The sequence below is a fragment of the Passer domesticus genome, unplaced genomic scaffold (genome assembly GCF_036417665.1).
Source record: "Passer domesticus isolate bPasDom1 unplaced genomic scaffold, bPasDom1.hap1 HAP1_SCAFFOLD_267, whole genome shotgun sequence".
In the NCBI taxonomy this organism is placed as follows: domain Eukaryota; kingdom Metazoa; phylum Chordata; class Aves; order Passeriformes; family Passeridae; genus Passer; species Passer domesticus.
Window position 1 is genome coordinate 22,332 of NW_026990046.1, and position 15,799 is coordinate 38,130.

At 59.5% G+C, this 15,799-nt stretch overlaps 1 protein-coding gene across 1 annotated transcript; it reads right to left on the reverse strand.

Annotated features, from left to right (window-relative positions):
* Positions 1 to 2,847: 2,847 nt before the first annotated feature.
* LOC135292274 (ETS domain-containing transcription factor ERF-like) lies at positions 2,848 to 14,305 on the reverse strand. The gene is given in 9 exon segments (XM_064406483.1): positions 2,848 to 3,446; positions 3,448 to 3,570; positions 3,572 to 4,267; positions 4,269 to 4,291; positions 5,395 to 5,510; positions 8,723 to 8,787; positions 8,789 to 8,929; positions 9,269 to 9,297; positions 14,197 to 14,305. Coding segments are annotated over 9 exon segments (1,758 nt in total). The 5' UTR covers positions 14,219 to 14,305; the 3' UTR covers positions 2,848 to 2,903.
* Between the last annotated feature and the right edge of the window lie 1,494 nt (positions 14,306 to 15,799).

Sequence of the window (15,799 nt, forward strand, 5' to 3'; positions counted from 1 at the left end):
GTCAATAAGGCTTCGGAGAGACCCCTCCCCCCCCTCCCCTCCCCCCACCCGCGGACAGAACGATACAGGCACTTGGAGACCCCTCCCCCACCCCAAAACCCGCCCCTCCCCCACCCCCCGCCCCTCCCCCCCCTCCCCAGGGTGGGGCGGGGCGCCCCCCCCGCCCCCCCCCCGATTTTTGGTTACATAAAGCCGTTTGTACAAAGGGGGGACCCCCCCAAAAAAACAAAAATAACAACAAAAAAACTCGGGGACCCCTCCCCCACCCCAAAAAAAAAAACAAAAAAAGACCCCCCCGGGGGGTGGGGGAGGGGCTGTGCCGGCGGCCCCTCCCCCCGCTTTGCATTCCTGGGGACGAAAAAAATCCAAAAATCAAAAAAATCTGAAAATCCGAAAATCCAAAAATCCGAAAATTCGGATTTGTGCTTCGAGCCCGCCTGGGGGAGGGGCCCTGCCGGAAAAACGCCCGTTTTGGGGGGGGTTCTCCCCAAATTTGGGGGGCTTCACCCGTTTTGGGGGGGATTTTACCCAAATTTTGGGGTTCCCGCCCATTTTTGGGGGGTCCCGCCCACTTTTGGGGAATCCCGCCCGTTTTTGAGGGGTTTCACCCCAAATTTGGGGGTTCCTGCCATTTCTGGGGGCGTTTCACCCGTTTTTGGGGGGTCCCGCCCATTTTCGGGGCGTTTCACCCAAATTTGGGGGTGGTTCACCCGTTTTTGGGGGGATTTTACCCAAATTCTGGGGTTCCCGCCAATTTTTTGGGGGTTTCACCCGTTTTTGGGAGGTCCCGCCCATTTTGGGGGGAATTTTACCCAAATTTTGGGGTTCCCGCCCGTTTTTGGGGCGTTTAACCCAAATGTGGGGGGTTTTACCCAAATTTTGGGGTTCCTGCCATTTTTTGGGGGGTTTCACCCGTTTTTGAGGGTCCCGCCAATTTTTGAGGGGGTTTCACCCAAATTTTGGGGTTCCCACTCAAATTTTGGGGGTCCCGCCGATTTTTGGGGGGGGTTCACCCGTTTTTGGGGCGTTTCACCCAAATTTTGGGGGACTTCATCCAAATTTTGGGGGATCCCCCCCAAATTTTGGGGTTCCTGCTCATTTTTTAAAGGCCACACCCATTTTTGGGGAGCTTTACCCATTTTTGGGGGGTTTCACCCAAATTTTAAGGGGGTTTACCAATTTTGGGGGTCACACCCGTTTTTGGGGGGATTTTAACCCAAATTTTGGGGGTTCCTGCCGTTTCTGGGGGGGTCACACCCGTTTTTGGGGCGTTACACCCAAATTTTGGGGTTCCCACTCAAATTTTGGGGGATCCCCCCCGATTTTGGGGCGTTTTACCCATTTTTGGGGGAGTTCTGCCCAATTTTGGGGGTTTCACCCAAATTTTGGGGGGTTTCCCTCGATTTTTGGGGGGTCCCGCCCATTTCTTGGGTGGCCACACCCATTTTTAGGGTTCCTGCCCGTTTTTGAGGAGTTCCACCCAAATTTTGGGGGTTCCCACCCAAATCTTGGGGTTCCCGCCCATTTTTGGGGGTCACGCCCATTTTTGAGGAGTTTCACCCAAATTTTGGGAGCTTTCACCCATTTCTGGGGGTTTTCATCAAAATTTTAGGGGGTCCTGCTCATTTTTGGAAGTCCCACCCATTTTTTGAGGGCCACACCCATTTTTAAGAGGCCACACCCGTTTTTAGGAGGCCACGCCCATTTTTAGGAGGCCACACCCATTTTTAAGAGGCCACACCCACTTTTAGAGGGCCACACCCATTTTTAGACGGCCACACCCATTTTTGAGGGCCACACCCATTTTTAAGAGGCCAGGCCCATTTTTAGAGGGCCACACCCATTTTTCCACGGCCACACCCATTTTTAGACGGCCACACCCATTTTTAGAGGGCCACACCCATTTTAAGAGGCCACACCCATTTTTAGAGGGCCACACCCATTTTTGAGGCGTTTTACCCAATTTTTTGAATCCCCGACCATTTTTTGGGGCGTTTCACCCATTTTTGAAGGGGGTCCTGCCTAAATTTTGGGGTTCCCGCCCGTTTTTGGGGGTTCCCATCCCATTTTTGGGCGTTTCACCCAAAGTTTTTGAGGCCCCGCCCATTTTTGGGAGTCACGCCCATTTCTTGGGCGTTTTCCCCCATTTTTTTGGTGTTTTCTCCATTTTTGAGCATTTCCCCCATTTTTTTTAATGTTTTTCTCAATTTTTTGGGGCGTTTTTCCCATTTTCTGAGCGTTTTTTCCCATTTTTGTGGTGTTTCACCCATTTTTTCGGAGTATCCCCCCATTTCTTTTATGTTTTCCTCATTATTTTTTGGTGGTTTTCCCCATTTTTTGGGCATTTTTTCCCTTTTTTTGGTGTTTTCCCCAAAGTTTTTGGTGGTTTTCCCCATTTTTCAGTGTTTTTTTCCATTTTTTGGGTGCTTTCCCCCAATTTTTGGGCGTTTTTTCGCATTTTTGGGGTGTTTTTCTCCAGTTCTTGGGTGTTTCCCCCCATTTTTTGGTGGTTTTCCCCGTTTTTTTTGGTATTTCTCTCCATTTTTAGGGTATTTTTCCATTTTTTGGGTGTTTTCCCCAATTTTTTGGGCGTTTCCCCCATTTTTGGGGGCGTTTCCCCCACTTTTTGACCATTTCCCCCCCATTTTTCCTCTCCCCACCCCAATTCCAGGCTCCCCCCGTTTCCTCACCTTCCCCTCCCCCACTCCAGACCCCTCCCCCATTTCTGGGGTTTTTTCACCCGTTTTTCTTTTTTTTTTTTTTTTTAAGGGTTGGGGGCGGGGCTTCCTCCCCTCCCCCCCTCCCCTCCCCCCACCAAAGGCCGCCAAAATTTTTTTTCTTTAAAAAAAAAAACCCATTGGGGGCGGGGCTTGGCGTGCGCCCCTCCCCCCTTTCCCTGCACTTCAACCCCTCCCCCACACTCCGGAAGTGGGCGGGGTCCGGGGGGGAGGGGTCGGGCCAGCCCCGCCCCTCCCCCCGCTCTGCTTTAAGGCTGTTCCGGGGCCGCCCCTCCCCCTCCCCGCCCCTCCCCCCGCCCCCTCAGGGCTCCAGCGAGAGCTGCGCCGTGGCGCGCTGCAGCTCCCCTCCCCCCGCCAGCACCTGCCCCTCCCCCCCCCCCGCCCGCCGTGGGGGAGGGGCCCTCGGCGGCCGCCCCTCCCCCCTCCCTCCAGCGCCGCTTGAAGCGCAGCTTCAGCGGCACGCGGGGGGGGGGAGGGGCGGCTCCGCTCCCCTCCCCCACCCCCCCCCCAGCTCGGGGGGAGGGGGCGGCGCCGCGCGGGGGGAGGGGCGAACACCTCATCTTCATCCTCCTCCTCCTCCTCCTCCTCGCTGAGCGCCGCCACCTCCAGCGCTTCCTCCTCCTCCTCCTCCTCCTCCACCTTGATGTGGGGGAGGGGCTCGGCCGCGCCCCCTCCCCCCGCCGATGACGTCGATGATGATGATGATGATGACGATGACGATGGGGGAGGGGCGTTTTTGTGCCGCCGGCCCGGCGGGGGGGGGCTGGAGCTTGAAGGGGAAGGGGGGGGGAGGGGTCGGGGGCGGGCGGGGTGGGGGCGGGGCGCAGCAGCAGCGCCGGGGGGGGGCAGGGCAGCAGCGCGCGCGGGCTCAGGTGGTAGCTGAGCACGCTCCGCGCCTGCGCCGCCAGCGCGCGCTGCAGGTCCTCGGCCGAGAAGGAGAAGTGCGACCCTCCCCCTCCCCCACCTCCCCCTCCCCCACCTCCCCCGCCCAGCCCCCCCAGCAGCGGGCTCAGGGTGGGGGAGGGGGCGTAGCCCAGCTGGGGGGGGCTGAGGGGGAGGGCGGGGGCTGAGGGGAGGGGGGAGGAGCCCGCCCGCCCCTCCCCCCGCCGCCCAGCGGGGAGGGGGGGAAGGGGCTGAGGGGGGGGCTCGCGGGGGGAGGGGTAGAGGCGGAAGAGCCCCTCGGGGGTCAGGCGGGGCGGGGGGGAGGGGGCGGAAGCCGCCCGCCCCTCCCCCACCCCCCGCCGGGGCGGGGGGAGGGGGCAGGCGGGGGTGGGGGAGGGGCGGCTCCTCGGGCTCCTCGGAGCCGTCGCTGAGCGAGCCCAGGCGGCGCGGGGGGGGGGAAGGGCGAGGGGGGGGGGAGGGGCCAGCAGCGGGGGGCCGCCCCCCGCCCCTCCCCCGCCCCCCAGCGGGGAGCGGAGCTCGTCGGGCTGCGGGGGGTGGGGGAGGGGCGGCGGGGACAGCCCCTCGGAGGGGGAGGGGCCGGGCAGGGGGGGGAAGCGGAAGTGGGACCCCCCCGTGGGCAGGGGGGGGGGCGCTCTGCGGCAGCGGGGGGCCTGTGGGGGAGGGGAGAGAGGGGAAAAAGGGGGGTTAGGGGGGAGGGGAGGGCGCCGGGGGGGCGGCCCGGCCCCGCCCTGACACCCCCAGGCCACGCCCACCCATCCTGACACACTCAGGCCACGCCCACCCAACCTGGCCCCGCCCTGACACACCCAGGCCACGCCCACCCAACCTGACCCCGCCCTGACACACTCAGGCCACGCCCACCCAACCTGGCCCCGCCCTGACACACCCAGGCCACGCCCACCCATCCTGGCCACGCCCAGCCCCCACCCTGACCCCACCCAGAGCTCACCTGGCCACACCCAGGCCCCGCCCGGACTCACCTGTGCACATCTGGCCACGCCCACCCATCCTGACCCCACCTGGCCACACCCCCAGCCACGCCCTGACCCCGCCCAGCCACGCCCAGAACCGCCCAGGCCCCGCCCCGAGCTCGCCTGGCCACGCCCTGACACACCCAGGCCACGCCCACCCATCCTGGCCCCGCCCTGACATGCCCAAACCACACCCAGCCCCACCCTGTGCTCACCTGGCCACACCCTGACCCCTCCCATCCTCACCTGGCCACGCCCAAACCATGCCCTGACCTCACCTGACCCCGCCCTGCCCAGGTGACCCCAAGTAACCCCGGGAGGCCCCGCCCAGGTGACCCCACCTGTCCCAGGTGACCCCAGGTGTCTCACCTGTCCCGTGTGACCCCAGGTGACCCTGGCTGACCCCGTGTGCCCCCAGGTGAGCTCACCTGTCCTGTGTGACCCCGGCTGACCTCAGGTGACCCCAGGTGAGCTCAGGTGACCCCAGGTGTCTCACCTGCCACGCCCAGGTCGATGAAGGGGTAGTTGACCAGCCCCACAGTGCCCAGGTGAGCTCACCTGTCCCAGGTGACCCCGGCTGACCCCTGGCTGACCCCAGGTGCCCCCAGGTGTCTCACCTGTCCCAGTCTCACCTGCCACGCCCAGGTCGATGAAGGGGTAGTTGACCAGCCCCACAGTGCCCAGGTGAGCTCACCTGTCCCAGGTGACCCCGGCTGACCCCAGGTGACCCCAGGTGACCCCGTGTGCCCCCAGGTGACCCCAGGTGAGCACACCTGTCTCACCTGCCACGCCCAGGTCGATGAAGGGGCAGTTGACCAGCACGAGTTTGTTGAAGTTGAACTTGTAGGTGAAGCGCTTGCCCTTGGTCTTGTGCAGGATGCGCTTGTTGTAGTAGTACCTGGGGAGGGGGCGGCCCGTGGGACCCCCGCCCCAATTCCCCAGAGCCCCCCAGTATCCCCCAGTGCCCCCCCAGTTCAGCCCAGAGCCCTCCCAGTCCATCCCAGTTCATCCCAGTGCTCACAGAGCCGATCCCAGTCCATCCCAGTCTGTGTTTGTTGTGGTAATTCCTGGGGAGGGGGCGGCCCGTGGGACCCCCACCCCAATTCCCCGGGACCCCCCAGAGCCCTCCCAGTTCATCCCAGTCCATCCCAGTCCATCCCAGTTCATCCCAGTCCAGCCCAGTGCTCAGAGATCCGATCCCAGTGCTCCCAGTGCCCCCAGTCTGTGTTTGTTGTGGTAATTCCTGAGGAGGGGGCGGCCCGTGGGACCCCCGCCCCAATTCCCCGTGACCCCCAGAGCCGGCCCAGTGCCCCCCAGTGCCCTCCCAGTATCCCTCAGTATCCCCCAGTTCAGCCCAGTTCCTCCCAGTGCTCACAGAGCCAATCCCAGTCCATCCCAGTTCAGCCCAGAGCTGATCCCGGTGCTCCCAGTGCCCCCAGTCTGTGTTTGTTGTAGCAGTACCTGGGGAGGGGGCGCCGTGGGACCCCCGCCCCAATTCCCCAGGACCCCCAGAGCCGGTCCAGTCCATCCCAGTCCATCCCAGTATCCCCCAGTCCAGCCCAGTGCTCACAGAGCCGATCCCAGTTCATCCCAGTGCCCCCAGTCTGTGTTTGTTGTGGTAATTCCTGGGGGGGGAGGGGGCACCGTGGGACCCCCGCCCCAATTCCCCAGAGCCCCCCAGTATCCCCAGTGCCCCCCCAGTGCCCTCCCAGTCCATCCCAGTTCAGCCCAGTCCATCCCAGTCCATCCCAGTGCCCCCACTCTGTGTTTGCTGTAGCAGCGCCTGGGGGCGGGGCTCAGTGAGGGACACGCCCACAGCGTGGGGGACACGCCCACTCAGTGAGGGACACGCCCCCTGGGCAAGGGGACACGCCCCCTCCATGTAGGACACGCCCCCATGCATAAACACGCCCACTCAGAACAGGGACACGCCCACAAAGTGCGGGACACGCCCACTCAGCATGGGGACACGCCCCCCCGCATGGACACGCCCACTCAGCGAAAACCCCCGAATTTCCAAAGGGAAAAAAGGGGAAAAGCTGAATTTCCACGAGAAAACCCCAAAATTCCAAGGGGAAAAAAATAAATCCAAATTTCCATGGTGAAAAAAAGGGAAAAGCCACGAGGAACCCCGGGTTTTCGGGGGGAAAAAGGGAAAAAACCCAAATTTCCAAGGGAAAAAAGGGGAAAAAATAAATCAGATTTCCAGGAGGAAAAAAAGGAAAAACCCCAAATGGGAAAAAGGGGAAAAAACCTGTGAAAAATCCAAATTTCCAAGGGGGGAAAGGGGAAAAAAAATCCAAATTTCCAATGAAAAAAAACAAAAAAAATTCAAATTTCCGTGGGAAAAAAGGGAAAAAACCCAAACTTCTATGGGAAAAACCCCAAAAATTCCAATTTCCATGGGAAAAAAGGAAAAAAAAACAGATTTCCATGGGAAAGACCCCAAAAATTCAAATTTCTATGGGAAAAACCCCCCAAATTCCAATTTCCATGGGAAAAAAGGGAAAAAACCAGATTTCCATGGAAAAAACCCCAAAAATTCAAATTATCATGGGAAAATCCTCTAATTTCCATGGGGAAAAAAGGGAAAAACCCCAAAAATTCAAATTTCCATGGGAAAAAAGAGAAAAATTCAAATGTCCATGGCAAAAACACGTGAAAAACCCAAATTTCTATGGGAAAGACCCTAAAAGTTCAAATTTCCGTGGGAAAAAAGAGAAAAACATCAAGTTTCAATGGGAAAGACCCCAAAAATTCCAATTTCCATGGGAAAAACGTATGAAAAACCCAAATTTCTACAGGAAAAACCCCAAAAATTCAAATTTCCATGGGAAAAAAGGGAAAAATTCCAATTTCTGTGGGAAAGACCACAAAAATTTAAATTTTGCTGGGAAAAAAGGGGAAAAACCCAAATTTCCATGGGAAAAATGTGAAAAATTCAAATTTCCATGGGAAAAAAGGGAAAAAACCCAAATTTCTGTGGAAAAAAAGGGGAAAAAAACATGAGAAACTCCAATTTTTTCAGGGAAAAAAAGGGAAAAACCCCAAAATTAGAAGGAGAAAAAAAGGGAAAAAAAATCCAAATTTCCAAGGGAAAAAAGGGGAAAAACCAAATTTCCATGAGAAAAAAGCGAAAAATTCAAATTTCCACGGGAAAAAAGGGAAAAATTCAAATTCCCATGGGGAAAAGCACAAAAGTTCAAATTATCATGGGGAAAAAACCAATTTCCAAGGGGAAAAAGGCAAAAAAATCCAAATTACTGTGGGAAAACACCCAATTTTTTGAGGGGAAAAAAGGGCAAAAAATGGGAAAAAAGGGGAAAAAAGGGGAAAATCCCCAAAAGTGGAACTGTTGGTACCTGAGGGCGCGGCTGAGCTTGTCGTGGTTCATGTGGGGCTGCGCTCGCGCACGCCCCAGAGCCAAAACCCAACCCCTGGGAGAGGAGCCCAAAAACCCCAAAGTTCGGAATTTCCAAGGAAAAAAAGGGAAAAAAACCAAATTTCCTTGGGAAAAAATGCCAAAAATCTGGATTTCCATGGGAAAAACCCCAAAAATTCAAATTACCATGGGAAAAAACACAATTTCCGAGGGGAAAAAAATCAAATTTCCATGGGAAAAATGGCCAAAATTTCAAATTTCCATGGTAAACAAAACCAATTTCCAAAGTGAAAAAAACATAAAAAAATACTAATTTCCATGGGGAAAAAACCCCAAAAACCCAAATTTCACTGGGAAAACACAAAATTTTTGACGGAAAAACCCCAAAAAAATCAAATTATCATGGGAAGAATCTCAAACTTCCGAGGGGAAAAAAGGCAAAAAAAAAATCAAATTTCTGTGGGGAAAAACCCCAAAAATTCAAATTATCATGGAGAAAAACCCAATTTCCAAGGGGAAAAAAGGGAAAAAATCAAATTTCCGTGGGAAAAACCCCAAAAATTCAAATTACCAAGGGGAAAAAAAGGGGAAAAAAATCAAATTTCCGTGGGAAAAATGGCCAAAAATTCAAATTATCATGGGGAAAAAACCCAAATTTTTGTGAGAAAATCCCAAAAAAACCCAAATTTTTGAGGAGAAAAAAGGACAAAAAGGGAATTTTCGGGTACCTGAGGGCGCGGCTGAGCTTGTCGTAGTTCATGTGGGGCTTGCACTTGCGCACGCCACAGAGCCGCCGCCACCTCGTCGGGGTCCTTGATGACGAACTCGCCGTAGTCGCCCTGCCAGGCGATGACCTCGCGGTACTGCTCCTGCCGCAGCAGCTCCAGGATGAAGTGCCACAGCTGGATCTGCCGCGAGCCGGGGCTCGACTCCGCCTTGTAACGCCCACTCGGGGAAGGCGAAACCTAATTAGACATTAATTATATTATTGGTGACATCATCAATGACATCAATTACATTTTCGGTGTGACATTGTCAGTGTGACATTGTGACACCGCGCAGTGCCACAGGTGGGTGTGACGGGAACCCGGGGCTGGACTCGGCCTTGTGCGCCCACTCCGGGAAGGCAAAACCTAATCAGACATTAATTATATTATTGGTGACATCATCAATGACATCAATTACATTTTCTGTGTGATATCATTGTCAGTGTGACATTGTCACGTCATGCAGTGTCACAGCTGGATCTGCCGCGAGCCGGGGCTCGACTCCGCCTTGTACGCCCACTCCGGGAATGCGAATCCTAATTAGACATTAATTATATTATTGGTGACGTCATGGGTGACGTCATCAGTGTGACACCATTGGCAGTGTGACATTGTCACGTCATGCAGTGCCACAGCTGGGTGTGACGTGAGCCTGGGCTCAATTCTACTTTGAGCGCCCACTTCAGGAAAGATAAACCCTAATTAGACATTAATTATGTGATTGGTGACGTCATCAATGACATCAATTACATTTTCAGTGTGACATTGTCAGTGTGACATTGTCACGTCATGCAGTGCCACAGGTGGGTGTGACGGGAACCCGGGGCTGGACTCCGCCTTGAGCTCCCACTCCAGAAAGGAAATCCTAATTAGGGAGTCATTAAGTCATTAGTGACGTCATCGGTGATGTCGTCGTCGGTGTGACGTCATCACTGTGAAACCATCGCCGTTGTCGGGGTCGCCGCGGTGTGACATCATCGCTGTGATGTCATCAGTGTCCCCCACCACCACCTCCGCCCACCCGGGGAAGGCGCCCCAAAAAAATCGCCCCGAAATCACCCCAAAAACTTTGCCACAAATCAGCACCCCAAAATCGGCACCCCAAAAATCAGCACCCCAAAATCAGGAGCCCAAAAAGTCACCCCAAAAATCGTCGCTCTAAAAACTTCACCCCCAAAATCAGCACCCCAAAATCCGGATCCCAAAATCAGCACCCCAAAATCAGCACCCCAAAATCCAGATCCCAAAAAATCACCCCGAAATCGTCGCTCTAAAAACTTCACCCCAAAATCAGCACCCCAAAATCGTCGCTCCAAAATCAACACCCCAAAACGTCACCCCAAATTCGGGATCCCGAAAGCATCACCCCAAAAATCAGCACCACAAAATCAGCACCCCAAAATCGGGATCCAAATTTAGCACCCCAAAAATCAACACCCCAAAATTGGCACCCCAAAATCAACATCCCAAAACCTCACCCCAAATTCGGGACCCCAAAATCAGCACCCCAAAAATCAGCACCCCAAAATCGTCGCTCTAAAAACCTCACCCCAAAATCAACACCCAAAAATCAGCACCCCAAATTTAGGAACCGCAAAATCATCACCCCACAAAATCACCCCAAAATCAAAACCCCAAATAATCAGGATCCCAAAAAAATCACCCCAAAAATCATCACCCCAAAAATTCGCCCCAAAATCAGGGCCCCAAAAAATCGGGATCCCAAATTTAGGAACCCAAAATCATCACCACAAAAAAATCACCCTAAAATATCGCCCCAAAATGGGGATCCCAAAAATTCACCCCAAAATCAACGTCCCAAAAATCAGCGCCACAAAATCAGGATCCGAAATTGGGGACCCCAAAAAATCGACATCCCAAAATTTCACCCCAAAGCCGGGACCAACAAAATCAGCATCCCAAAATCTTCGCTCCAAAAAAGTCACCCCAAAAAATCCCCCCAAATTCAGGACCCCAAAAATTCACTTCAAATTCAGGACCCCAAAACCGGGACCCCAAAAAATCCCCCCAAATTTTGGGACCCCAAAATCGACACCCCAAAAAATCAGGACCCCAAAAAAAAATCCCCAAAATTGGGACCCCAAAAACGGGACCCCAAAAATTCACCCCAAATTCGGAATCCCAAAAATCGACACCCCAAAAAATCAGGGACCCCAAAAAATCCCCCCAAAATCAGGATTCCCAAATTTAGGACCCCAAAAATCGGGACCCCAAAAAATCCCCCCCAAAATTTGGGACCCCAAAATCGACACCCCAAAAAATCAGGACCCCGAAAATTCACCCCAAAATTGGGACTCCCCAAAATCCCCCCCCAAACCGGACCCCCCAAGCCCCGCCCCCAATCCGGGCTCCTCCCCTCCCCCCGAATTTGGGTCTGGGGGCGCCCCCGGCCCCTCCCCCCCTCCCCGCCCCCCCCCGCGCTGGCGGCGGCCCCGGGTGGGGGAGGGGCGGGTGGGGGAGGGGCGGAGACACTCCGGGGTCTGTTCTCGGCCGGGGGGAGGGGCGGTGACGTCACCGCTGTCAATCAATGGGGGCTCTGTTCCCGCCGCCCCTCCCCCCCGGGGGGACCCCGAAACGGCCCCGAAACCCGGGGGGGTCCCCAAAATGGGGAGGGGGACCCCAAAAATGGGAACGGGACCCCAAAAACGGGAATGGGACCCCAAAAATGGGAATGGGACCCCAAAAATGGGGAGAGGGACCCCGAAAATGGGGAGAGGGACCCCCCAAAAATGGGAACGGGACCCCAAAAAACGGGAATGGGACCCCAAAAACGGGATCGGGACCCCAAAAATGGGGAGAGGGACCCCGAAAATGGGGAGAGGGACCCCAAAAACGGGATCGGGACCCCAAAAATGGGGAGAGGGACCCCGAAAATGGGGAGAGGGACCCCAAAAACGGGATCGGGACCCCAAAAATGGGGAGAGGGACCCCCAAAACGGGAATGGGACCCCAAAAATGGGGCTGGGACCCCGAAAATGGGGAGAGGGACCCCAAAAATGGGAATGGGACCCCAAAAACGGGGAGAGGGGACCCCAAAAATGGGAACGGGACCCCAAAAATGGGAAGGGGACCCCAAAATGGGGAGAGGGACCCCGAAATGGGGAGAGGGACCCCAAAAATGGGAACAGGATCCCCAAAAACGGGACAGGGACCCCAAAAAACGAGACAGGGACCCCCAAAAACAGCCCCAAAAACCCGGGCGGACCCCAAAACAGCCCAAAAATGGAACGGGAACCCCAAAAACGACCCCAAAAACAACCCCAAAAGTGGGACCCTCTGGTTTTTGGGGTCCCCGACTCTGCCCGGGGGGGTCCCGGTTCGGATTTTGGGGCCGTTTTTGGGGTCTCTGCCCGGTTTGGGGTCCCGGTCTCAGTTTTGGGGTCCCGGTCCCGATTTCGGGGGTCCTGGTCCGGTTTTGGGGCCGTTTTTGGGGGGGTCCTGATCTCAGGTTTGGGGTCCCGGTCTCGGTTTTAGAACCCGGGCCCGTTGTGGGGATTGGGACCCCCGAAAACGGCCCCAAAACTGGGCTGGGAACCCCAAAAAACGGGACAGGGACCCCAATAACAACCCCAAAAATGGGACTGGACCCCAAAACAGGGATTAGGACCCCCAAAAACGGGACTGGGACCCCCGAAAATGACCCCAAAATTGGGCTGGGACCCCAAAATCGAGACGGGGACCCCAAAACTGAGATCGGGACCCCAAAACTGGGAGCAGGACCCCCAAAATCGGGATAGGGAACCCTAAAAGTGGGACCGGGTTCTAAAACTGGGACCGGGGAGCCCAAAACTGAGATCAGGACCCCAAAAACGGCCCCAAAAATGGGACTGGGACCCCAAAACTGAGACAGGGACCCCAAAATCGAGACGGGGACCCCAAAACTGGGACTGGGACCCCCCCCAGAAACGGCCCCAAAACGGGACTGGGACCCCACGACCGGACCCCAAAATCGGACCGGGACCCCCGAAACGGGAACGGATTCTAAAAAATGGGACAGGGACCCCAAAACTGAGACCGGGACCCCCAAAAAACGGCCCCAAAATTGGACCAGGACCCCAAAACAGAGACGGGGACCCCAAAAACCGGGACCAGGAGTCCCCAAAACGGGACAAGGACCCCAAAAACGGGACAAGGACCCCAAAAAACGGCCCCAAAACGGGACCGGGACCCCAAAATCGAGATGGGGACCCCAAAACTGAGATCGGGAGCAGGAAACCTGTCCCAAAAACCGGACTGAGACCCCAAAACTGGGGACTGGGACCCCAAAAACGGGGACTGGACCCCAAAAACGGCGCCAAAACGGGACTGGGACCCCAAGACCGGGACCCCAAAATCGGACCGGGACCCCCAAAATGGGATCAGGACCCCCCAAAAACGGACCCAAAACTGGACCAGAACCCCCAAAACTGAGACGGGGACCCCGAAACCGGGACCCCAAAACGGCCCCAAATCCAGGACCGGGGACCCCCAAACTGAGCCCGGGACCCCAAACCGGGCAGAGACCCCAAACCGGAACCGGGACCCCCCGGACGGAGCCGGGACCCCCAAACCCGAGACCCCCAAAAGCTCCGGGGCCCCTCCCCCCAAACTCTGGGGTCTCCCCTCCCCCCCCGAACCCCAAAATCCCCCGCGCGCCGCCACTTTCGGGCCCCGCCCCCACCCCCGGCCCCGCCCCTCCCCCAAAGTTTTTTTGGGGGGTTCCGCCCCCTCCAGCAGGGGGCGCCCTGCGCGCGGGGGAGGGGCGTGGCCGAGGGGGCGTGGCCTGAAGGGGGAGGGGGCGTGGTTTGAGCGGGGGGAGGGGAGAAGTTTGAGCGGGTCCTTTTTGGGGGGGGGGGGGGCGCCGCGCTTAATGAGGCGGCGCTAATTAACGCTAATTAAGGCTAATTAACGGTAATTAACGGCGAAATTCCCATCGCGGGGGGGGGGAGGGAGGGAGGGGGAGGGGCCGGCCCGGCTCTCCCCTCCCCCCTCCCCCTCCTCCAAAACACACAACGTGGCAGCGCCCCTCCCCCACCCCCCCGCAGCCCCCCCCGCGCGTGGGGGAGGGGGAGGGGGAGGGGCGCCCCCCCCCCCCGCTGCGGGAGCGTGGGAATTCCGCGGGGGTGGGGGAGGGGCGGGGGGGGGCGCAACAGGTCCCGAAACTCCGGCGGGGGGCGGGGGGGGAGGGGCGGCCGGACCCCCCCCCCTCCCCCCCCCCAAATTGAGTTTGGGGAGCGGGGGGAGGGGCGGGCACGTGGGGGGAGGGGAGAGAAAAGTTTGGGGCTCGCGGGGGAGGGGGGTGGGGAGGGGGGCAAAGTTCCTCCCCTCCCCCTCCCGCCCCCCCAAAATCCCGGCGCGGCCCCTCCCCCCCCCCACCGCCCGGGGGGGGATTTTTTGGTGGGGGGGGGAGGGGAGGGGGGGGGCGCAGTCCTCACCTGCGTCCGCCGGAGTCTTCATGGCTGCGCTGCCGCCGCGCCGCCCCCCCCCCACCCCCCGGAACCCTCCCCCGCCCCTCCCCCACCCCCGCCCACCGCCCCTCCCCCCCCGCCCCGGCCCCGCCCCCGGCGGCAGCGCCGCGTGGCCATGGCGACAGGCCCCGCCCCCCGGGCAGGCCCCGCCCCCGGGCAGGCCCCGCCCCACCCGCCTTAAAGGCGCCGCGCGCTGTTAATTAACCCAATGATCGCCGTTAATTGAATTAATTTAATTAAAGGGGTGGGGGGAGGGGTCGGGACGCCCCCCAGCCCCTCCCCCACGCCGCGGGGACCCCCGGGGGGGTGCGGGGAAAGGGGGGGAGGGGCCAGAGGGGTCACGTGGGGGCCGCACGTGGCCGGGGGCGGGCGCAGGCCCCGCCCCGCCCTCTCCTCAGCCCCTCCCCCCTCAGCCCCTCCCCCCCAGCCCGCCCTGGCGCCGGCGCCCCTCCCCCCGCGGCTATAAATAGCATCATTAATTATTCAGCTTCCCCCGCGGTTCGGGCGCGGCGGAGGGGGCGGGGCCGGCCCCGCCCCTCGCCCCGCCCCCCGCTTTCATCACCACCGAAGGGGGCGTGGCCTGAACCGGCAGGGAAACTGAGGCAGCGCCGCGCTCGCTCCGCGCATGCGCGCCCGCGGGGCGTGGCCACCCCTCCTCGTGGGGGCGTGGCCGGACCCCTCGGGGGGGGCGTGGCCTCGGCCGGCTCCAGCGTGTCACCCCCCGCGCGCTCCCATTGGCCGGGCGGCGCGGCCAATCGCCGCGCGCCGCGGTGACCTCATCCCCCCGGCGCCGCGCGCCGCCATTGGCCCGCGCCGGCCCCGCCCCCCCGGCCGCCCCACGTGGGGCGGGGCGCGGGGGGCGTGGCCGGCGGGCCGGCGCGGGCGCTGATTGGCCGCTGCCGGCGGCGGCTCCCGCTGTTGCCGAGGGGAAGCGCGCGGCGCCGGGAGCGGCCCCGGGTGAGCTGGGCGCGATGCTAATCATGCTAAGCACATGCTAAGCACATGCCGAGCACGCGCCGGCCCGCCCGCCGCGCCGCTCCGGGCTGGGGGGGGGTGGGGGAGGGGGGGTTCGGGCCGCCCTCCCCCCCCTCGCGGCGGGGTTGTGGGGGAGGGGCGGCGCGGGGCATGCCGGGAAGCGCAGTCCGGGCGGCCTCGCCTTCCCGCGGGGCTTTGCGCGCCGCGGGGGTCGCTGGGAGTTGTAGGCCGCGGGGAGGGGGGGGGCGGGGCCGTCCCGGCGTGCAACCGCGAGGCCACGCCCCCTCCCTTTTTTTATCCCCATGTAAACAAGCGCGGCCGGCGCTCCAGGCCACGCCCACGCCGCGCTGCCATTGGCTACTGTACCCGCGGCCCCGCCCCCGGCGCGCCGCCATTGGGCACTGTCGGCGGGGCGGGGCTGGCGGCGCCGCGCGCGCTGATTGGCCGAGCTAACTGTCAGTCAGGCGGTTGTGGGCGCTGATTGGCCGCGGCCGCGGCTGCTCCCGGTTCATTCACCATTTTGTCGGGCCGGGGTGAGCGCGGGGCCCCCGCGGGCCCGGGGGGCGCGGGGCGGGGGGGAGGGGCCGGGGGGCGC